The sequence below is a fragment of the Fomitopsis serialis genome, assembly GCF_022376445.1.
Source record: "Fomitopsis serialis strain Sig1Antser10 chromosome Unknown B0H18scaffold_38, whole genome shotgun sequence".
Lineage (NCBI taxonomy): Eukaryota > Fungi > Basidiomycota > Agaricomycetes > Polyporales > Fomitopsidaceae > Fomitopsis > Fomitopsis serialis.
The window spans coordinates 40,028-60,781 of record NW_025954998.1 but is presented as its reverse complement, the minus strand read 5'-3'; the positions used below and the strand labels follow the sequence as shown (position 1 = coordinate 60,781).

The 20,754-nt window shown below is 57.2% G+C and overlaps 9 protein-coding genes across 9 annotated transcripts; 4 read left to right on the top strand and 5 right to left on the bottom strand.

Annotated features, from left to right (window-relative positions):
• Positions 1 to 118: 118 nt before the first annotated feature.
• Positions 119 to 5,848, top strand: B0H18DRAFT_877540 (uncharacterized protein; the record flags this gene model as incomplete). The annotated part of the gene is made up of 7 exons (XM_048040566.1): positions 119 to 1,086; positions 1,143 to 1,437; positions 1,491 to 2,169; positions 2,226 to 2,707; positions 2,767 to 2,981; positions 3,035 to 4,302; positions 4,356 to 5,848. The coding sequence occupies 7 exons, from the start codon at positions 119 to 121 to the stop codon at positions 5,846 to 5,848; spliced, it is 5,400 nt and encodes a 1,799-aa protein (XP_047892771.1).
• Positions 5,849 to 6,150: 302 nt separating this feature from the next.
• On the bottom strand, positions 6,151 to 7,744 carry B0H18DRAFT_1085352 (kinase-like protein; the record flags this gene model as incomplete). The annotated part of the gene is made up of 6 exons (XM_048031901.1): positions 6,151 to 6,424; positions 6,481 to 6,642; positions 6,703 to 6,763; positions 6,814 to 7,267; positions 7,324 to 7,428; positions 7,481 to 7,744. 6 exons carry the CDS (start codon positions 7,742 to 7,744, stop codon positions 6,151 to 6,153), a joined length of 1,320 nt encoding a protein of 439 aa, XP_047892770.1.
• A 171-nt stretch (positions 7,745 to 7,915) lies between these two features.
• B0H18DRAFT_1010485 (uncharacterized protein) lies at positions 7,916 to 8,249 on the bottom strand. The gene has a single exon (XM_048028921.1). It carries the CDS (start codon positions 8,139 to 8,141, stop codon positions 7,974 to 7,976), a length of 168 nt encoding a protein of 55 aa, XP_047892769.1. The 5' UTR covers positions 8,142 to 8,249; the 3' UTR covers positions 7,916 to 7,973.
• A 266-nt stretch (positions 8,250 to 8,515) lies between these two features.
• Positions 8,516 to 10,439, bottom strand: B0H18DRAFT_1010480 (uncharacterized protein). Its single transcript, XM_048028920.1, has 7 exons — positions 10,141 to 10,439; positions 9,234 to 9,899; positions 9,098 to 9,181; positions 9,011 to 9,040; positions 8,826 to 8,945; positions 8,670 to 8,771; positions 8,516 to 8,535 (listed from the first exon to the last, which is right to left on the bottom strand). The coding sequence occupies exons 1-6, from the start codon at positions 10,276 to 10,278 to the stop codon at positions 8,715 to 8,717; spliced, it is 1,095 nt and encodes a 364-aa protein (XP_047892768.1). The 5' UTR covers positions 10,279 to 10,439; the 3' UTR covers positions 8,516 to 8,535; positions 8,670 to 8,714.
• Positions 10,440 to 10,960: 521 nt separating this feature from the next.
• Positions 10,961 to 13,166, bottom strand: B0H18DRAFT_1010478 (uncharacterized protein). The gene is made up of 2 exons (XM_048028919.1): positions 12,318 to 13,166; positions 10,961 to 12,264 (listed from the first exon to the last, which is right to left on the bottom strand). The coding sequence occupies exons 1-2, from the start codon at positions 12,889 to 12,891 to the stop codon at positions 11,261 to 11,263; spliced, it is 1,578 nt and encodes a 525-aa protein (XP_047892767.1). The 5' UTR covers positions 12,892 to 13,166; the 3' UTR covers positions 10,961 to 11,260.
• A 928-nt stretch (positions 13,167 to 14,094) lies between these two features.
• On the top strand, positions 14,095 to 15,416 carry B0H18DRAFT_1010475 (nuclear mRNA splicing protein). The gene is made up of 5 exons (XM_048028918.1): positions 14,095 to 14,341; positions 14,396 to 14,550; positions 14,610 to 14,804; positions 14,863 to 15,086; positions 15,134 to 15,416. The coding sequence occupies exons 1-5, from the start codon at positions 14,124 to 14,126 to the stop codon at positions 15,278 to 15,280; spliced, it is 939 nt and encodes a 312-aa protein (XP_047892766.1). The 5' UTR covers positions 14,095 to 14,123; the 3' UTR covers positions 15,281 to 15,416.
• Positions 15,417 to 17,576, bottom strand: B0H18DRAFT_1010472 (uncharacterized protein). The gene is made up of 3 exons (XM_048028917.1): positions 17,047 to 17,576; positions 16,817 to 16,988; positions 15,417 to 16,761 (listed from the first exon to the last, which is right to left on the bottom strand). The coding sequence occupies exons 1-3, from the start codon at positions 17,272 to 17,274 to the stop codon at positions 15,425 to 15,427; spliced, it is 1,737 nt and encodes a 578-aa protein (XP_047892765.1). The 5' UTR covers positions 17,275 to 17,576; the 3' UTR covers positions 15,417 to 15,424.
• A 90-nt stretch (positions 17,577 to 17,666) lies between these two features.
• On the top strand, positions 17,667 to 18,489 carry B0H18DRAFT_1010468 (uncharacterized protein). The gene is made up of 3 exons (XM_048028916.1): positions 17,667 to 17,853; positions 17,907 to 18,069; positions 18,125 to 18,489. Exons 1-3 carry the CDS (start codon positions 17,753 to 17,755, stop codon positions 18,290 to 18,292), a joined length of 432 nt encoding a protein of 143 aa, XP_047892764.1. The 5' UTR covers positions 17,667 to 17,752; the 3' UTR covers positions 18,293 to 18,489.
• Positions 18,490 to 18,811: 322 nt separating this feature from the next.
• On the top strand, positions 18,812 to 19,148 carry B0H18DRAFT_877504 (uncharacterized protein; the record flags this gene model as incomplete). Its single annotated transcript, XM_048040562.1, has 2 exons — positions 18,812 to 18,844; positions 18,906 to 19,148. 2 exons carry the CDS (start codon positions 18,812 to 18,814, stop codon positions 19,146 to 19,148), a joined length of 276 nt encoding a protein of 91 aa, XP_047892763.1.
• Between the last annotated feature and the right edge of the window lie 1,606 nt (positions 19,149 to 20,754).

Sequence of the window (20,754 nt, the reverse complement as noted above, 5' to 3'; positions counted from 1 at the left end):
CGACCAGCCTGTTCAATGGGCCTGCATAGGCTGGTTCGACCAACCTGGCGCGATCGTCTCAGCTTCGTCACTGCGTCCGCCGCACTATGCGTATGACTACCATGACCAGACCACTCCCATGGCCGAGTCCTCGGACAGGCCAACTTTTGGGCCTTTTGCTCGTGCTCAGCAGGATCACAAGCGCGAACAGGAACCTGGCTCGCGAGCTCGCGCGATATTCATCTTCTTGCGAAGCATCGGTAGGGTCTTCCTGATGAACGGGATGGACTATACCTTTCACATCCCATTCATTGTCCGAAGAGCATGGCCACTCAGTCCGCACGGCGTCATGATGCAGCGCCAAATGGACCCCTCCGAGCTGGAGGAGGCAAAGGTATCTGGCGAGCCCCCCTTGCCGACAATATTCGCCTTTACAAACCCCTTCGCGGAGCCGGCTCCTATAGGCCTAACCGACAAGATTCTAGGAGGCTTCAACAAAATCCCTGCCACACTGCAAGATGATGACCCTCACAAGCCTATGGTCACAATTCCTCCTGAGGAGCAAGTCGTCTTTGTGTCACAGCGCACTGACCACACGTGGGACCACATTGTCGTCACTATTGACGCGATTCAGAAGAAAGTGTCAATTTGGCGGTATGCCTTCATCAAGCCCAGAGACATACCCTCAAGACCCTTCCGTCCAAAGCCGTCCAAAGCACACAATCGCCGGTCTTCTGCGAACCTCCCACCGAGCAGGCGCCATACGGTCGGCTCGGGTGAACGGCTTCCTCGCGTCGCAGGAGACGTCCACCCACTCAATGCCATCCATATCCCCCAGCCGGTACTAGCGAACCAGACGCCGATGGAAGCTATGGTCGGCGCTGGTGCTGGCGCATCGGCAGATGCTTTGTGGGCATCGCAACCGGTACGTGGCAGGCACGACAGACACGAGTCGCTTGGCCGTCATGACCTCAGTCAGACATTGGATCGCATGGCTCTGGGCGGTGGCGGGGCAGTGGATAAGGGCATAGAACGTGTAGACGCAGCTAGGATGCAGGCTGCGTTCTGGATGGAAAGGTTGGCTAGCGCCGATATTGCTCAAGAAGAGTAAAGTTCTTCCCATTCATTATATATCTTGATATTCACCTATCTTCTACCTGCAGCACGCAGGCAACCAGAGGCATCACGTGTGCTTTGTTCGACCAACGCTTCGACGGCACGCAATTCCGAAGTATGCTCGCCATCTGCCTCGTCACCACCCGCAAATTGCTCATCCACAAGATATCCAAGGAGAATAATGCCTACTCCGCGCAACTCCTCGAGAAGGACATCTCTGCGTTCTGCGTCACTCCCATTCGTGGGACCCGAGACGTCATCCGCGACCTGCTCATGGTCAAGTCCGACGGCTCCCTCTGCCTCCTAACCTATGGGCTAAACGAGATCCCCTCGAGCTCGTCCGTCCCTGGAAAGAGGGCGACGCAGTCGTCATGGACGTCGACGGCGTCCTCCAGCCGCCTTCACCACACGTGCCGGCTGGCAAGCAGATCCTATCTGCCTCATCCGGGATCGACTCGCAGGTGAACTTGATGTTCCAAGACAGGTCGCAGGTCCGGGCGACGATCGACCTGGTTCCGAAAGACCACCTGACACGGCAAACCCTACTAATCCTCGCGTTCATGCTGCCCATAGACAAGTTCTTCAAGCTCCACCGCAGATTCCTCGTGAAGTGGTCGAACAAGGGCCTGGACTCGACGGAGGATGTGCCCTTTCAAATGTTGGTGGAGGCGTTGTACGAGACGTTTGGGATCGCGAAAGACCAGCCACCGGTTGTTTCAATGCCAAGTGACGGGAACGATGTATGGCAAGCCATGTCACTGACGGGTTCTGCGGCAAGGTTCCGCGAGGATCCTGTCATGAGAAAATTGCAGCAACCAATGCGTCCTACCGCAAAGCCTCCTTCGCAGAAACCAGCGAATGGGCGAAAACCAAACGCTCTGCTCGCCCCGATTCTTCTCGGTCTTCATCATATCGCCGAGGACATGCGCTTCATGGCGTTCCGATATAAAGATCTCCTCCAGGTCGTACCTGTGCTGTGCAAAATTGCACTCGTTATTCGACCCGAGTGGGCAGATTACTGGAAGCGCCTTTGTCCTGATGCGCTGCCAACTTGGCCTTCTCCTAATCAGACCGGTATGTTCGGACATTTTATGTAGAATCCGACATTGTCCTTTAACCGTTCGCCTTAGTCGTAGAAAACGTCGACGATCGCCTCCCCGTCTGGCCGCCAGACATGTCCGCCATCCTATATGGCCGTGTCAACAACCCCGACTGGGCCCTTCCTCCCTTAGATAGCTCGACGCTTGCAGCCGGATTCAATATCGCTCCCGCTTTCGCCTTTGGCGACGGAGAGCCGTTGATTTACCTCCGCCAACTCACCGAGGTCTACATGCCCCTCGCCGACAACAAAGTACTCGAGACTCGGAAACGAGCAGATAATGCGTTGCAGGCAATGGTGCGGGTCTCCATCACAGGACACCTCATCAAGTGTATGGCGCTCGGTGTCGCCGCCCCGCTCAGAGAGGCTTGTCGGACATGCCAGCTATCTCCTAGTGGCGAATGGTCTATTCCTGCGTACTCTTTGATCGGGCGGGAGGACTTGGCTGAAGTGATGAACTCGTCACCGGAGCCGCCCTATACTCGTGGCTATCGGCCTATCAGAGAGTTCATCGTGAGTGTTTAGGCTGTCTTTCGTCTTCCTCTCCGCTAACAGCTATCCATGATGTTCAGTCACCCAGCATCCCTCGAAGGACAATTAGAGAACATGTAGTTACAACAGTGAGATCCATCACCGGCGAATATGCTGCCGTCACGGGAGTGGAGATGAACTTGGACGACTTCACACAAATCCGCTTTGGTCAAGACAAGCGATTGGAAGAGGTGGCACGTATGCTGTGTTCATCTCTCATCCCGACCGTTAGGGCTATTGAGAGGCCGGAGTTAAGGTGCGCCTCGAGTGGTGTTTTCATGTGACTGTATGCACACGCTTGTTTGGCAGTGAACACGACCAGGCAAAAGAACATCAGCACCAGGTCATTCGACTTGCAGAACGGACACTGGCTCTGCCCCTAGGGCGAGCGCTCTTTACTTTCGGCTCCGTCCCGACGCTCACTCGTGAAGCCTACGCAATCCCAAAAGTCGAGTTCACAGTGCGGCTCTCGCCAATGAACACACTGCTCGCCCCTGAGGTTGGGAAGATACCGATCGAATGCACAAGCTGGGGCGAGTTCCACAATGGGGTGGCTGCGGGATTGCGGATATCTGCGCAAGCGAGCACAGTGGAGAGCACCTGGATCAAGTTTAACAAGCCTGCTGAACTGACGCCCGAGCACGCTGGTTTCCTGTATGCCTTGGGCCTCACCGGTCACCTACGCGAGATGCTGACATGGCATACCTTCGGTTACCTCACTCCCAAGCATGACATGACCTCGATCGGCGTACTCTTGGGACTGTCGGCCGCGAACGTTGGCACTGGCAACCGACATGTCACTAAGCTCCTGGCTGTGCATACGCCGGCTCTACTGCCGACGCCGAACGTCGACCTCAATGTACCTCTCATCACTCAGGCAGCGGGCTTGATGGGCATCGGGATCCTCTACATGGGTACGAAGAACAGGCGTATGGCCGATGTCTGTCTAAATCAGATCAGTCGTAAAGATTTGTATCAGCCGGACCTCAGCAACGAATACCGCGAAGCCTACACACTATCAGCTGCTCTCGCGTGTGGCATGGTCATGCTCGGCAAAGGCTCGGCAATCCCAGCGGACTTGACGATCCTTGAACGTCTCCGCGTGCTCGTGCATGGAGAGGGTCACATCTCGTTGAACGGGAGAGCTACGCGCCCGTCGTTCGACGTCAACCTCACTTCCCCTGCCGCGGCCCTCACCCTTGGTTTGATGTACCTCCGCTCTGGGCGACAGGATGTTGCTGACATCCTCACTATACCTGACACGCTCGTCGCCCTCAACAGTATCCAACCAAGTTTCCTTATGTCTAGGGCAATGTCACGATCTATCATCATGTGGGACAAGATCGCCCCAACGAGGGAGTGGTTCGCAACCAACTTGCCAGCAGGCATTCAAGCAGCAGTCGACGCTCGCATGAAGGGGGAGCTCGAGGACGACGCGTACGAGTTGGCCTACTACAACATTCTCGCTGGCCTCTGCTTTGCGCTAGGCTTGAAGTATGCAGGGACCGCCCGGGAGGAGGCCTACCTCATCATCATCAGCTATTATGACATGTTCAGCCAGATAGCGTATACAAATAGTAAGTCGTCTCCTGCTTGTGTTCTTTACCTCATGCGAATGACGTAGGGTTAGGTCCGGCCTACGATCACAGAATCAAGCGCGCCGCAATCAGGGAAGGTCTCAACGCCATCTCTTTAGCTTTGAACATGGTCATGGCTGGTACAGGCGAGATCAACTGCCTACGCAGACTTAGGTACGCATACGGCATGTACAACCAGCCAATCCGATATGGTGCGCATGTCGCGACGCACATGTCTCTGGGCCTCCTTTTCCTGGGTGGTGGTCGCTTTACGCTAGGCACGTCAGACACGGCAATAGCATGCATGATCACGGCATTCTTCCCTCGGTTTCCTCACGTATCCTCGGATAACAAGAGTTACCTGCAAGCATTACGACACCTGTGGGTGCTTGCGACGGAGCCAAGATGTCTCGTTGCCCGCGATGTCGATACGAGAGAGGTTGTCTACCTGCCCGTCAAGTTGAAAGTGAAAGAGGGTAATGAAGTCGGGACAACGCAAATGATAGCGCCTACGCTCATCCCCGACCTGGATAAGTTGCAGTCCATCCGAGTTGATACACCCCGGTATTGGCCATTCTATCTCGACATCGCGCACTTCCCAAAACACAAGGAGACACTTCTCCGCAGTCAGACCCTGTACGTCAAGCGGCGGACGGCCTTCTTGAACTACAGGGAAGACCCCAAGGGGAGCCGGAGTCTGTTTGTACGCTCAGGATCGTCAACTGGAGATGCGGCGACTCTTGAGTTCCCACAGCTCACGGACTTCAGGACGCATCCTGCGGGCGATTTGCACCAGTTCATCTCGTCATACTCGAACGACATCCTATTCCTCGCATTCGCCGACCGGTTCTGCCGTGATGACGGGGAAACCGACGCCGAGAAGCTCCTGCAAGCTTATTGCCACGCGAGCCTGTTCGACAGTATCCTGCAGGACAAGTCGCAGATGATTCAAGCGCACCTCACGCTCTACCAGCTCCGCCGCTCGTCACCCGACTCTCAATACTTCAACCTGAGAATGCAAGATCTACGCTTGGCCACAGACTTTTACAACAGGGTGTACGACCGTCGCTTCAGCGGGAGAACGGAGAACAACCCCAGACCACCGCTCATCCGAGAGTCGACACTGTCTGGAGCCCTCTTGGCTCTGGATCGCCACCTGGACGATGTCCGCTCCGACGAAAAGTTCCTGGCGATGCTTGGGTTGTACGCGCGAGGCGAGATTATCCCCAACTTCCCGGTGGGGACACCGGCATGGACGCTCGCTCGGAAATTGGCGTGGTACCTACAACGGAACAGCGTACCTGCATCTACGTTGCTCATGTTGTTGAAGCGGCTCGCCGACCAGGCGCACGAGCAGTGCCTGAGAACGCCGCCGCCGGAGGGTACGGATGACATTGTACTGTTGGACCAAGGAATCAAGGAGGTCCTGCATGCGACGGGCACGCAGCTGACCACTGCACTGGGTTCGGCCTGGTCCATCCGGTCATTGAATGAAATATTGTCTGCGTGGACTACGCCTACTGCTGCGCTACATGTGGGTGGCTGACGGTTCCCTTCACGTTCTGTTTGCTGCCCACTAGGAACAATTGGAGGTTTTCCTACAACACTGTAGCCATATCAATTGTGTGTATGTAAAATATCACTGTAGTACGGTCCTGTACTGCTCTCATCCCGTCTTCATATACTTAGTACGTGAGTGACGTGCATTGTCTGGTCTGTGAGACCCCCGGAAGGGCATCGCAGCTGCGTCCCGAGGCCATGCCTAGCATTTAAGTCTAAGCAGCTTTATTGTGACATCGAACAGCCATATGCATAGTGCCTCACCGTATACTACAAGCCAGCCCACCGCTACCCCAGCCTAGTCTTCTTCCTCCCATGTCCACTCCCTACGCCCGTCGCTCCTCCACTCAAGCTCGTAAAGCTCGCCGCGCCCGCGCTGCCCGCCTTCCCGGAATGCGGGTGCGTCGAGAGCTGTTGCGAGAGGTGCGCTGCCTGCGCCTGAGCCTGCACGAGCTGTTGCGCTTGCGAGTTCGCCGCGGGGAGGGGTATCATCGACGGCGCGTCGTCGTGTGTGATTCGTCGCTGGGGGTAGCCCTGATTCGGAGCAAGAGAGGCGAATGCGCTGTCACGGCGTGTCAATACGGGGGGGAGGTAGACACGAGGATAGGAGGGGCGCACTTCAGCGTTGGCTTTGGCTCTTCTTGGAACCATTTGTGTTGGAGGGCTTCCTTGGCGGTGAGCCTCTTGTCGGGGTCGTACTCGAAGAGCTGGCAGAGGAGCTCGAAGCCCTCCTTGGAGTTGATGCGCGAGTGACACCACTCGTTGAGGCGGCTACGGTACCTGCCCGTGCACGTCAGTGTTGGGCGTCGGCCTGAGGCGGTCAGCAGCAGCTACACTCACACGTCGAGACGCTTCAAGCTTTGGTACTCCGGCAGATCCTTCAGACCGGGCCAGTCTCTTTCTGCGAGACCTAACGTCAGCGACGCACATGTGAGGCACTGTGACACAAACCTTGCGGGGTGCCCAGAACCTCGATGATCTTCAACATCTGGTCTTTCTGAAACGGCACGTTCTTCTTCGCGTCCAGCTTCGCCTCCTCGCCCTTGAATATCGGCCGCAAGCTCGCAAGCTCCGCCATGACACACCCGACTGCCCACACGTCGACCGCCTTGTTGTAATGTTTCGCGCCGAGGAGGAGCTCAGGCGCGCGGTACCAGATGGTGACGACGACCTTGTCGCCCATGAAGAGCGGCTGGAGGGGCTGGTACGTAAGGCGGGCGAGGCCGAGGTCGCCGATTTTGACGACGCCGCCGGCGGTGATGAGGATATTCGCGGGCTTGAGGTCGCGGTGGATGATGTGCGCGTCGTGCAGGTAGAGCAGCCCGTTGAGGAGCTGGTAGGTGAGCGACTTGAGTACGGGCATGGGGACGGCGGTCCGGGACTGGGAGTGGTGGTGGATGACTTGCTGCGAAGAGTATCAGCATGCATGAGTGCCTCGAATGTATGGTAAGTAGGACGCACCAGGAAGTCGTGTTCTGCGTACTCGAATGCCATGTAAATGGACTTGTCCTCCAAGATGACCTCCTTGAGAGCGACCACATTCTCATGAGACATTTCTCTGTTCAACTAGCATATCATTTCGTCCGTTAGCTCGACTACCACTACAATCTCCACCTACTGCGATTTCCCTTATAGCACTCTGGCTGATTCCCGTATACGTGACGACGTCGCCCTCCTTGTCGGGCTTGAACTTCTTAATCGCATATATACGCCCATCGCTCTCCTTGCTCTGTGCCTTGTACACGCGCCCATACGTGCCCGACGAGATGAAGCCCTGGATGGTGTACTTGTCCGTGACCCGCTTGCGGGCTGCGTCGCGCTTGGCGCGGTACATCCGCATCGGGTCGTTCAGTAGGATGTTCGTGGACCATTCTTCATGCATTTATTGATGTCTGGGGTTTGCGAAGACTGTGGTAGACTCGGGCTGCCGCATGGTGTTGCAGAGGTGAGTGTGAAGGAGAGCAATTGTGGCGCGCAGCGCGTCTCCTTCGCGCCTGCTTCAGACTTCGAATTCACATCGAATTGCGTTCAGTGAACACGGCTTTGTCAAGGGCCTTGAACGCTGTTTCCAGCCACTGGCCTTACATGTGCATGCATGACTCGCCGACGCATCATCGGTAAGTACGACTTTCACGTCTTGTCTCCTCACCGCTTCCAGTCATAGAGAACAGGGAACATCTACACGAAGATGCGTCGCAGTATGAGTTTGCTGACGCGGGTACGGGTTTCACTGGGAGGCGGACTACTATTAGTATTACGCAAAGCTCGGGACACGACATCCGTTACATATATATGGGCTCCCTGCTCCAACTTGCTGATGATGCCGAGCGCATGCGCAGGCCCGATTCAGTCCACACGAATCCTCACCTACCCTCGTACGCTGGAGCTTTGTTTACATAGGGCCCGCGCGGCCCTCGCAGACAAGTAATGATCCAGCCAAAGGAACCGCCGTCTTCGACGCGCGGGTGCTGGGTCTCCGGACCAGGCAGGCTGTCGCACAGCAGAGGCGGACTTTCGATACCCTTTCATGAACACCGTGTTCGACCAACAATTGAGGTTACGACTATACATGTATGAGACAGCGACAGACGAACAGACGTAGGAGCGGACAGCGAAATTGGTACACACAACAGACATCGGAGAGCGACAGCGGTAGACAGAACAAGAACAGACTGACAGCGGAGAACGAGGAACGAGATATCATGACGTCGTATACTATACAACCTTCAGCCAGGTGATTCATCAATACCTGGCCAAGTCGTGTCAGACGAACATCACCAGTCGGAAAAAGCGACAACGACAAACTCACATGGGAACCGGAAGGTGTTGAAGCTCTACTGAATGGGAATCATTCACTGGCACTGGTAGTCGTCGACATCCCACATGCCGACCATGCCATGGAAAATGCCCTGCATACAAGTCAGCCACGCTGCATGCGGGTATGGGTTCAAAGATTGACACACTCGATTGTCGCAATGCGTCGGGGCATCGAGATGGTGGCCACGAATGTCGGCGGGGGTGGTGGTACACATGGCCATCCAATCCATGCCATCATGGATATCCCACAGGCGGGCTTCGTAGCGCTGCAGCAGTGGGTGAGCGCGCATAACTTGACGTTGTACGATCACAGGAGTTCGGGAGGACTTACGTGCTTGCCAGAGCCCCAACCAATACAACCCTGCAATACGGCCAATCAACCCTGCACCGGTAGAGTCTGATTGTCGAACTGACGAACCTTGTCATACAGTTTTCCCCAGTAGGGCTTGCATGCCGCTTCGCCCTGATCGATGTTCCAGCGACTCACCAGAGCGTCTCCTTCCTGCAGTCCGGACATCAATAATCAACACAAGCAGATGGACGTCGCGACTCGCCATGATGCACTCATGAGGTGCGCTGATTGTGGCGCCATTGATAGCGATGGGCATATGCTGGCACGCCTCCTTCACATTGAAGGCGAGGCGTGCCGTATACTCCCGAGTCCCATAGCGGACGCACTGGTGGCTCTCGATCTGTCCCCAGGACAAGCCCAACACATTACCCTCCTGCATGCGGTGCTGGACTGGCTCCTCCCTCCGCTCTCTCTCGCGTTTCTCCCTTTGCCGTGCCTGCTCCTCCTGCTCCTCCTTCCACTCCCTCTCGCGCGCCTCCTTCTGACGCACCCACCGCCCCTGCTCCTCCTTCCACTCCCTCTCGCGCGCCTCCTTCTGACGCGCCCATCGCTCCTGTTCCTCCGCCCACCCTCTCTTCGCCGCCTCATGCCCCTGCATCGCACGCCTCCACCGCTCCGTATCCGCGTCATATGCCCGCTTCTCCATCTCATGCTTCGTGCGCCCCTCCTCCCACTCTGCCTTGAGCGCGTCAAGCTCCACGCGCGTGGGTGGGTACTCCGCCAGGCGGCGGTCTAGGGCGTCGGCGCGGTGGGTCTGTCTGTTGGCACGGCAGGTCTGTAGTATGCCAAAGACCACGATCCCCACGATGGAAGCCGCTACAAACAGGATCCAGACCCATTTGGGAACCGCCCGCGCCTTGTTCGGACGCTTGATCGGCGGTGGGGGCGGCTCAGTTCGATAGCCATACCGAGGGAGATCGCCGTTCAGAGGCGATCTTTCGTTAGGCCCACTAAATGAAAACCGACTCAACAAATCGTGCTCAGTGAGTGGTTCAGGTATCGAGGCATACCTGTTTTGGCCATACGGATTGTACTGGCGGCGGGCGGTATTCGGCTGGTGGTTATGCCCGCTAGCAAAATATCAGCGCATGTCTAACTGTCCTACTTACAAGCTGTACATACGAGTTCGTTTCTTGGTATGGGGTATACGGGGGTGGTGCAACACCCCCGTTGGCAGGGCGGGCCGCGCGGCCATTCTTAGCAGGCTGTGAGGCGCGGCGACCACGATTGTTCTGATTCAAGTACATCGTGCTTCTGGCACGGTTATTAGGCCTCGCGTACCCCCAACACCACCATCTTGGTAACGTACTAAGTCTGCGATTGCAGTATCGAAAGTCAACGTCGTTGACCCAACTCGCCCGCTCGAATACACTGATCGCAGATGGTGGGAGAGACGAACGACGCAGCGAGCGCTGGCACTGCGCCGCTGAGCGCAAATACGTGCACCGATTTGGATCTGGCGTGCGGACCACGGTCACGTCCCCATGCTGCAGTCCTCCGCACGACGTCGCGGCGACGTACTTACATACCTCAGACCTGTACAAGCATTCGAAGGTCACGTTCGACCGACAGAGGTTGGTCCTGAGTGTACTAGTAGTTTGCTGAGCCAACAAGTAGGTGTACCGATCGAGATCTCGCGCGGAAGCACAGTCACAACCCCACGGCACTTATGGGTACTCATTGCGCTTCGTCAAGCTTCACTGTTTCAAGTGCAAGAGCAGCATTAAGTACTGAACAAGTAGTACTGATCAAAGCTTTGAACTGCTGAAGGTTGGAAGTGTCCGAAGTGAGAGTATGTAACAACGTCATCGAGCGCCTGAGATAGCGCCCGAGAACCTCGGAGAGGAACGCACACGTGACCGCGTCGCACCCGACGCGTCACCCCGCGCGCGGCAAGTATCCATGACGCTCACACGCACACGACGCGATCCGAGAGAAAGGAGACAAATCAATACAGTGTACGCGTACAAACGAGTCGTACATATTACAGGGATACCTCTAGTCTACTAGCGATGCGATGAGATCGATTAAGTACTACACCTCCGGCCAGCGACTCCCCGAATGTCCTCCTCGACCGACTAGTAACACAGAAACACACGAGACGAGCTACAACAAAGCAATGTACAGTAAAAAGCACAACATATAGATGTACAGATCCGGATAGTAGAACAACAACAGGTGAGACGTTATACAAACCAATAAGTTAGACGTGTGTGGGTCGTGGCGGGTTCACCGCCTCCTCGTGCGCGAACGCTTGACGCTCTTCTCCGCCTTCATCTCGGCATCCAGTGCCTGTCCCTTCTCCGTCAGCTTGCGCTTAGCCGTGCGAGACGACTTGCGACGGGGGCCGTCCTCCTCCGCCGCCTCCTGCCCATGTTCTTGAACGAGGTCGTCCGCCTTCCTCTTCTTGCCTGCAACCTTGACGGGCTCCTCCTCCACTACGACGAGCTTGTCAGGCTCCTCGCTGGAGCCCACCGCAGTGCTCGAGCGCGACGGCTGGAGCGACTCCACAAGCAACGCCGCCTCGGGCGTCGCAGAGCCCTGCGCTTGTGGCGTCGGTACCGGCGTAGGCGAGGCTGTCGCGGCGGGGACGGGAGCCGGGTCCGAGGTACGCGCAGCGACGCGTTTGCTCACCCGCGACGGTGCCGCCCTTGTCGCACGGGCACGTTTGGCAGTAGGGGTAGGAGCGGTGGCGGGCACAGGGACGGGGGCAGCCTGCTGCTCCGTCGTCTCGACGTCGACATCCGCCTCCGTCCCGTTGGGGTTGGGCTCGGGAACAGGCGTGGCGAGTGCGGGCGTGGCAATTTGCTCGACCTTCGCCTCGAGCGAGGCGGCTTCCTCCGCTGTCGTGGACGTCTGAAGCGCGGACTTCTTCGTCGTCGCGGCCCTGCGCTGGGAGCGACGCGTCGGTGCGGCGGGTTCCGTACTGGCGGAAGGCCTTGTCCTGGTTGTCTTGGGCCTGGGAGGACGTGGCGCGGTGGCGCGCTCAGGCTCACCGCGGTCGACGGCCTTGCCCTTGTCTGTGCGTGGTGCACCCGCCGCTTGCTCGTCGCTGCCATTCCGTGCTGCCGCCGCGCGCGTCGCGCGCGTTGCTGGCCTCGTCCGATCTGGCTTCGGAGATTCGTCGTAACACCTGTTCACGTCGAAATTGTGATATGCGTAGCATCGGTACAGGTCGGTTCTAATGTCCATCCAGACAAAGTCCGGATGGTAGAGCAGTTGCCGCTTGGCACCTAGAATAACCCCGTAAGCAATGGCGGGGAAACGAGTGCAAACGAGAACGTACGCCATGTCCTCTCGACCGTCTCAGCAGTGCGCTTGCCAACTTTGACGTTCCAGATAGCGAAGTGAGCCGGGTGATGCGGCCAGAGCATGGTGCGAACGGCGGTGAGCGTAAAAACAACCTCACATCGTTCTAGGCTGAGCTCTTCTCCAATGAGGTCGCCGACATCCTCAGGACGGCCCACGGAGGGATTGCCGTGGGTCATCTGGAACTGCAGGGTACTTGAGGGCCCGCCTCCAGCGGCCTTCGTCTTGCGTTCGTAATCTGCAAGCAGAGCGTCGATGTAGCGTTCCACGAAAGGGTGCTCCGGCAGCCATCGACCGTCCTCCAGGACGCCGGGTTGGACCTCCCGCACGTACCGAACCTTGACTATGGAGGAATCGGTGCTAGATTCTGGAATGCGTAGTATGCGGAGTGGTGTTGGTGGTGGTGGTGGTGGTGGTGGTGGTGGTGGTGGTTCCACGTAGGGCTCGTCGCGGCAGGATGAGGTCGTGAACTGGCGAGGCATTGTGGCCCAGGATGGTCCGGCGACGTTGTCGTCGCTGTAGAAGGGATGCGCGACGCCCTCCGAGTCCATGGATGGGGCGACGTTGGTGTAGTATAGAGAGACGTTGGGTAGGAATGGGAGAGAGACTCGCGGGGTGTGTATGCGCCGAAGTGTACGATGGGTGGTAGGCAGTCTGTTCCGGTGTGCTCTCCGGCGGGGGCGCTGCAACTCGCGCAGGGAAGAGCTGATGGGTTCAGGAGAGGGAGCGATGGATAGGATGGGCTGGGGGAGCGGGGAGCGTGTGCGGTCGCCGTGGCGCGGGGGATGGTACGGAGGACAAGGGCGGGGGCGCACTTATAGCAGAGTGGCCGGCTGCCTTTCCGGGCAAACGGTGTGGCACGGCGCGTGCCCCCGCATCCTTCGATCGCCCACATCTGGAATCGTGCGAATCGCCGGACCTCGGTGACGACGCCACTCGCCTTGCATTGTCGCCCGGATAGATACGCATCGTCGTCGCCGTGTTTCAGACATCTAGTAGGGCGAAGATACAAAAAGACAATGGGACTCGGTCGACGGCGACGAGGATGAGCTGGCTAAAGCGGAAGCATCGCTCTGGCCTCGATCTCGCTTACGATCTCCGAGTCCCCAATCTAATCTTATCACCCGATCCCGGCGCTTGTACCGGCCACCATCCTCGAGGCTCGTGCTTGGGCGGCCCTGGCCCATGCGACGGCCACGCGCATCTTGCGCCGCTCGTTCATGGCTGCTCATGGCACACGGATTTCATTGCCCACTGGAAAGCATCCTAGCGCACCTACTGCGTGCCAATGCGGTGTCAATGGACAGAGGAAGGGCTGTATAATCCCACAATACCGACCACTGGCATGCCGACCTGGCAGAAGCCACTGATAGCAACTGTATGTTTGAATTTTGTGTGCGCATCACCGCCAAAAGGTCCAAGAGTGCTGAGGACTGGTCTCGTATTTATCTCTTGATGTCTACATAGATCTTGTCTAATGCTCAGTGCATGGCAAAAAGGAAAGAGCATACTTGGAGGCTATGTACCGTATCCGTATGACTGCGGTACATAAGTATTATCGAGTCGCCGCAAGTACTTGGCCATCCAGAGCATTGCTCTGTGCTCGCGCCCTACTTCTGGACAACTTTTCATGCACCATTATCAGATCCTAGTAGTAATCCAGAGCTATTTGATGATACTTCACTGTGGACGAACCTCGGAAAACTAATCCTAGTCTTGGCCCTTGGACACACTCTCAGAACATCCAGGAAAGGCAACTCGCTCTTCGCCACCGACCACCACCATGGCACCCTCTCGCGGACCTGCCGCCTTACCACGAACGTTGCACACGACGCTGAACAACCACAAAGGACCCGTGCACGTCGTCAGATACGCCAAAGGGTCTGCCAAATACGTCCTCACAGGCGGGCAAGACCGCACCGTTCGTCTATGGAACCCCGAACTCGGCACTGAAATCAAGAAGTACGCGGCGCACGGCTACGAGGTGCTCTCCGTTGCCGTGTAAGACTTGCATCATCTGCTCATCTCTCTCGCTCGCTGAAGATGCGCCTTCAGCTCTCACGATAACGCGAAATTCGCGTCCTCCGGGGGCGACCGCTCGGTGTTCCTGTGGGACGTGGTGCAGGGGACGACCATCCGGCGGATTGCGGGGCACATGAGCAAGATCTTCGTAGTCGACTTTAACGCGGATGCGAGCGTTCTCGCCAGTGGTACGTCTCCGCTTTCCTGCCCGCCTCCCCAGCTCCGACAGACCTCCAGACCCATCCAGGGTCATATGACTCCACCGTCCGGCTGTGGGACCTCAAGTCGCAGAACCGACAGGCGATCCAAGTGCTCGATGAGGCGCACGACGCGGTGCAGACGTTGCATGTCGGTCCTACCTACTTGCTCACGGGCTCGGTGGACGGCTACGTGCGCACGTATGACCTCCGCATGGGCGAGCTCCGGAGCGACTTCATTGGCCGTACGTGCGCCCTGTACGCCACAATTTCTACTCGCGCTCACTACTCCTCATCGTGCAGACCCAGTGACTTCGGTGGTACCGTCCCAAGACGGCCAGACGTATCTTGCCACAACGCTCGACGCGCACGTCCGGCTGATGGACGCGTCCACAGGCAAGATGCTGAACGACTTTCAGGGCGCGACCATCTCATCCTACCGCTGCCGCGCATGCTTCGGCCACGGCGAGGCTAGCGTAGTGTGCGGAGACGAGGCAGGGAGGGTCTGGGCATGGGATTTGCTAGATGTGCGTTGGTTTCCTGTGCGCTCTGCCCAATGCTGACGGCGTTCCAGGCGGCGCCCCTCCAGCCGAACCCGCCACCGAGAGTGCACGACAAATCCATCACTTGGGTTGAGCACCATCCTGTGGAAACGGGTGAGCTCGTCACGTCGAGTGCTGACGGTTTCGTGAAGGTCTGGCGGCACCCAACCGTCCCATAGGCAGATCGACCGGACACGGATCTGAGGTGTAAGTAACGGCGAGAGGAGAAATGCCTCTTTGGCAGAAATGTATACAGAAATCAGTGTCCACGCTTCTAGCAGTATACAACAGCAATACAAGAGTCTGAGCGAAAGCAAAAACAGTTACACGTCGAATCTCCATACCCTCACGCCGTCTACATCAGAGCTGATTATCCTCCGTTCGTCAAACACGACCGTACCCTTGACCGCCGCCGCCGAACGTAATCGCTCATCCTCACTCCAGCTCGCATGCTCACCATCCTCAACGCTCTCAATCTCGACGCCGCCAGACACCTCCGCACCTGTCCCGCCCTCGAGATCCCACACCCATATGCTGCCATTCACGCCGAGGCTGACACACCGTCCGTCCGCCAGCGCGAGCGCGGACACCGGCCCGATCTGGCCGTGTAAGCTGCGCACGAAGGTCAGCTTCGGGACTGCGGTGGGCGAGGACGACGCGGGGAGGTGAAGACGGTAGAGCTGCAGGGCGCTCGCCGTGTGCATGCTCGACGACGTGAAGGTCGACTGTGAGCTAGGGGGTGGTGACAGTGACGATGATGACGATGAAGCGGACAGGGTGGGCGAGGCTGCGCGAGAAGCAGGTAGGGGGTCGCCCGGAGCGAGGACGACCCATTTCCCATCCGTCTGCGTGTCCGCGACGCGCGCGACCTTGCGCGCCCATTGCTCGCGGATCAGCCTCAGCTTGTTCTCGTCGATCCAGCCCTGGGGGACGTCGATCGCGCGGGTGGTGCGCGAGGCGGCGACGGTCATACGCGCGGCGACATCCATGCTCACGCTGCTGGAGATGAGGAGCTCCGTAGCGCCGACGCTCCAGTGGGAGGGGTAGACGGGGATGGCGTAGGCGAGCACGAGCTTGTAGGTGGACGGCGAGGGCGCGGAGAGTACAAGGGAGCTTGGCGGGTGCGAGGTGAAGGAGGTGAGCGTTTGCGTGTGGACGACTTTGTCGTCGGAAAGGTCGTACAGCGAGAGTTGGAAGGACTTCGAAAGCGTGACGAGTAGGGGGTGGTGGTAGACGGCCTGGATGATCGGTGCGGTGCGGGTGCTTCTGGATGTGGGCACGTAAGTGAGCAGTCGTGAGGAGTGCGCGGGCGTGTGGTGGTCGACGTTGAAGATGGAGAACTCGCCCGTGGACAGGAACGAGATGAGGCGGATGCGGTGGGCGGTCGAGGGTGGCGACTGATCAAGTGCGAGAGCTGTGATGCGGATTGGATCCGACGTCCGGGCGGAGGGGGAACGGATCGTATGTGTCTCGTGTGCAGGAGATGCAAGAGTTATCCGAGGGGCCGTCGATGGGCGTGAGGATGCAGAGATGGTCATGTCGCCTGCTAACAGCAGGAAGGTCTGTTCATCAAGCAGATTATCTGCTTGGCCAGAGGTCGCCGGAGGGTGTAGTGCCGAATAGTCAAGACCAGTATGCAAGTTCTCAACGGAACAGCGGCCTAAGTGATGTGCGATGCTTTAGCTGGGGCTAATTTGGGTCAAGAGTGGACATACCTGTTCGCCAATTAGAGCTGATGCGAAACATCCACTTCCAATCCTTCACATCCTCCGACCTGGCTCGCCCAGGCAGGGGTCGGACCTCTCGCCCGTCCGCACGGCCGATGAAGCCTCTCACCCCGCGGAGTCTGGGCCGACCGTACTCGCTCAAGTACAAGTTCTTCCACAGCTATTGCTTCGCGTTCAACGACAGGGAGATCGACGCAATGTTAAGAATACGTATATACCTGGTTGTCGAGCGCGAGCCTCGCCCAGTTCCTGTTCGTGCGCTGGACGGTGCACAGGTCGGCCCACGGAAGATAGGAGAATATGACAAGAATGAGTTCGTCATAGAGCAGGCTGTCGAAGGTCGACTGATTCTGGTGGGAGCGGTGGGACCCTCCTGGCGAGTGGAGGCGCTTCGGAGGAGGCAGCGGAGCAGGGGACAGGGGCCGCTTGCTGCGTTCGGCGGACATGCTGAGACCGCGCAGTATGTATATGACCTGGAGGCTGTAAAGTCTCTTCAACCGACGTCGAAGGTGAAGATTGGTAGGACAGTGGTTTCCCTAGCTAGAGTCGGTGATTTGTCAGGATGATCGCACGGCGCGGAAGTCAGGACTGCAGTCGTCAGAAAGATGGCCTGGCGAGGTCAATGACCTGCAGTAATGGATTCCAATGCACCGAATAGTAGTGACCTATCCCTTGGTGTTAGACGTGGTAGAGGTGAGTGAGGACGAACTCGAAAGCCAGCAGCGGACTCGGAGACAGCGGAGGTCCCGAAACGGCCCAATGCGTGATATGCGTCCACAATCGCCGGCGTTCAGTGCTGTAGGCGCCCGCAGATCGAACTTGAGTGCTCCTCCAGGCTCCTCCTCCTCTCACACCACCCGTGTTGTCGTGAACACGATATCCAGTTTTCTCCGCACCCAGGAAGACGGAACACAATAAAATGCGATGACCACATACTCCAAACAACAGACGGAAACCGCCTCGCTCTGCAGAGTATCCTCGATTACGCCTGAACATGTCTCCCGAAAGCTCAGAGTCGCTGGATGGTAGCGTCATTTATTTGATACGACTATTGCGTGCACTAAGATGCGCTATGCAGGCTGCTTTTGTATGATCGGAACACATCCATAATGCTCCTAACCGAAGGGGAAAGCGCGGTATTAGTGGACCTCGCACTCTGCCTTGATCCATTTAGACCGACGCCGTGGCTCAGAGAGAGCAATAGCATTTTGATGGTCATTGGCTCGCTCGAAGAAGTCGAAGTAAGTCGTCAACGTGATCTATTCCCCGGTTTGCAGTCTGACGCGATGTTTCAAGGATCCGTATCCGCCTCCTGTGTTACCTATGCACGCCCGTCCGGTCGAGGTTGACCTTCAACTGGTACTGCGTGCCTTATCAATCAGAAATACGCCACAACTCGACCTGGAACTATGGAACAAGGCGATACGTCTGCGCGAGCAGGGTGTCGCTGAGAAGAACAGCTGATCCGCCGCGAGTCACATCTTTACCCGCTTGTGCCAGTTAGTTGTGTCCAGAGGAACTGTGAACGCGGGATAAAGCTGGGAATCTACTTGATACTCTCACAGTGCATGAGATGACTGATCATCCATCATATCGTCTGTTGTATTCACCAGCCTTTGCCCCGTGGCCTTGGTTAAACTCAACATCGTATGTACCGAGTGATGTATGTATCAATGTACGCGCTGCCACGAATGACTCGGATTTGCATATGATGTATTGCTGGGCAATGAATTATGTAGACGTGAGTTTCGTTTATTGCTTGTCTCAGTCGTTTTGATTTTCTTTGAATAGCGAGGAGCCTCCGGTCACACGGGCTGAGAACTACCACACCTGCCTTTTTTGGTGTGCCGTGCGTGATCTGGACTTTTCGATGGTCGTTCTTCGCTTGGGATCCCATTCTTTGCATCCACGTTGGCACGTTCCATCGAGCAGCGCTGCCCTTGAGTATGTCCCTCACATAACGCACGAATACGATCCACCAGAATGGGGCGCAGCGCAAAATTCCATAAGAAGCCGGTTCGTCTTCTCATCCTCGTGTAATCGTATGCGATCGACTCATTGTACACTGGCCGGTCAGCCAAAGAAAGCCACCAACGGCAGCACGAGCACCACCACAGTCTCTCATACGCCGTCAAAACCTGCTGCGTCGGTGTCCACACCCCAGGAGCAGAGGAAACGGGTCGGTCTCAAGGCGAAGGCCGGGAAGCGGCGCAAGGACGCGGAAGGGCCTGTCCTCGGCGGCGCAGACTATATCGGTGTGATGTTCGGAGGAAGGAGAAAGGCGATAGTGGAGACGGCTAAGCTTCCTCAGGACGAGTAGGGTTGAGCAATGCAATCCATGCATCTCGCGGCAGGTCTTTTGGCGCACGAGCAGGATATGCGGTACCCGCTCATGAGGGTACTGAAGGTCGGCTTATTCTGAATCAATCAGCCTGGCAGCATCGTCGCCTTCGCAACGTCGCGTTCAGCCATGTCGTGACGCACGACCTGACTATCATCTTCGAGCTTCAGGCCACTGACCTTCTTTCCCATCGAGCTAGACGTCGGTCTGCCACTCGCAAGCACCAATCGATGCCACATAGGGCCGCACGCTCCATTCTTCCGTCCACATGCCATGGGCGGTCTACTTCTCTGACTATGAATAGTACGTGGTGCGTGCATGAGTCACATACATTATTCATTGTTTTCGAGCGAGGGGTCTATGCAGATGTGTATTCGTCGTCCGATACCACCGACGATGCTATGGTCGCACCTGGTCCAGGTATATGCCTCCCGATGTTGGGCTTGACGTAGTTCTGCGTGTCAATTTTATTTCGATTAGGCTGGACGGCATGGAAATCTGAACTTGACCCGATACAGACAGTGCCCAAAGGACAATCTTCATCCGGGAACAGAGGGCAACCATTGTCCCTCTAAGCGCCTCATTATAGCCTCAGTCAAGTTTGCTTTCTCTGTTCACTCAAGCCGTGATGTAAACCAGCCGAGGGTTCGGGCGATGCAGCCGGACCGACGATCTGAGCGATGGGTGGACAAAGGGAGCCCAGAATGCATATCCCGTGGATCGTCGCCTGGAGGTATATAAGCCATGTCGTTGGTGCGCTAACTGGTCCCTCAGGCCTCAGCGTCCATGTCCTATCTCGCCACTCCTACGATCCTCCGCTCTTCAGTCGAATCAGCGTCACCCCGCCATCTCTCAGTGTACGCAGAATGCGCCACACGCCTCCCGTTCGTCTCCGTCCTGCTGTTCAACTGCGTCCGAAATGCGCCTTCGTGTCTCATGCCTCCAACACGTCGTTGGACCACCGGTTCAACTCTCCCGTCCGACATCCTACCTTTCCCAGTGTACACAGTACGCACCACCGGCGCACGCCTTCCGTCTGTCTTGCGTTTTCTTTGCGTCTGAAATGCATCTCATACTCTCTTTTCAGCTCAATTCATTGTTGGATAACCTGTTCAACCCGCCGATCCAACTCTCTACCACTCACGCAACTATCTTTCTCAACATTACGGTGTTCGAAGCTCACGCATTTACCGGCGCTGGCAGACGTCGAAGAAGCACATTGACGAAGTACCCCGCAATGACGGTGAAAGCATTCACGGCCTTGGCCATCCGCGGCTTCCTTCGCATGAACGACAACGAATGCGAGTGTCGTCGACGCCCCAAATATCCCGCCTGCTTCATCTCCCCCGCGAGTGTACTTGAGACCGCCTCGTCGCGCCAGGCCGAATCAAAAATAGCTTCGGACAATGGTGCGTCGTCCGTTTTCCGATGTATTTTCGCAGCTCACGGTGGGGCACGTAAGAAAGGTTCTCCGAGATGTGCATGGCACAGAGCCGCCATGGGTATCTACACACATCTCCACCTCGAGCAGGCTGAGTCGTGGACCGCCCCCTTCCTAACGTCGACGAGGCATTGGATACGAGAG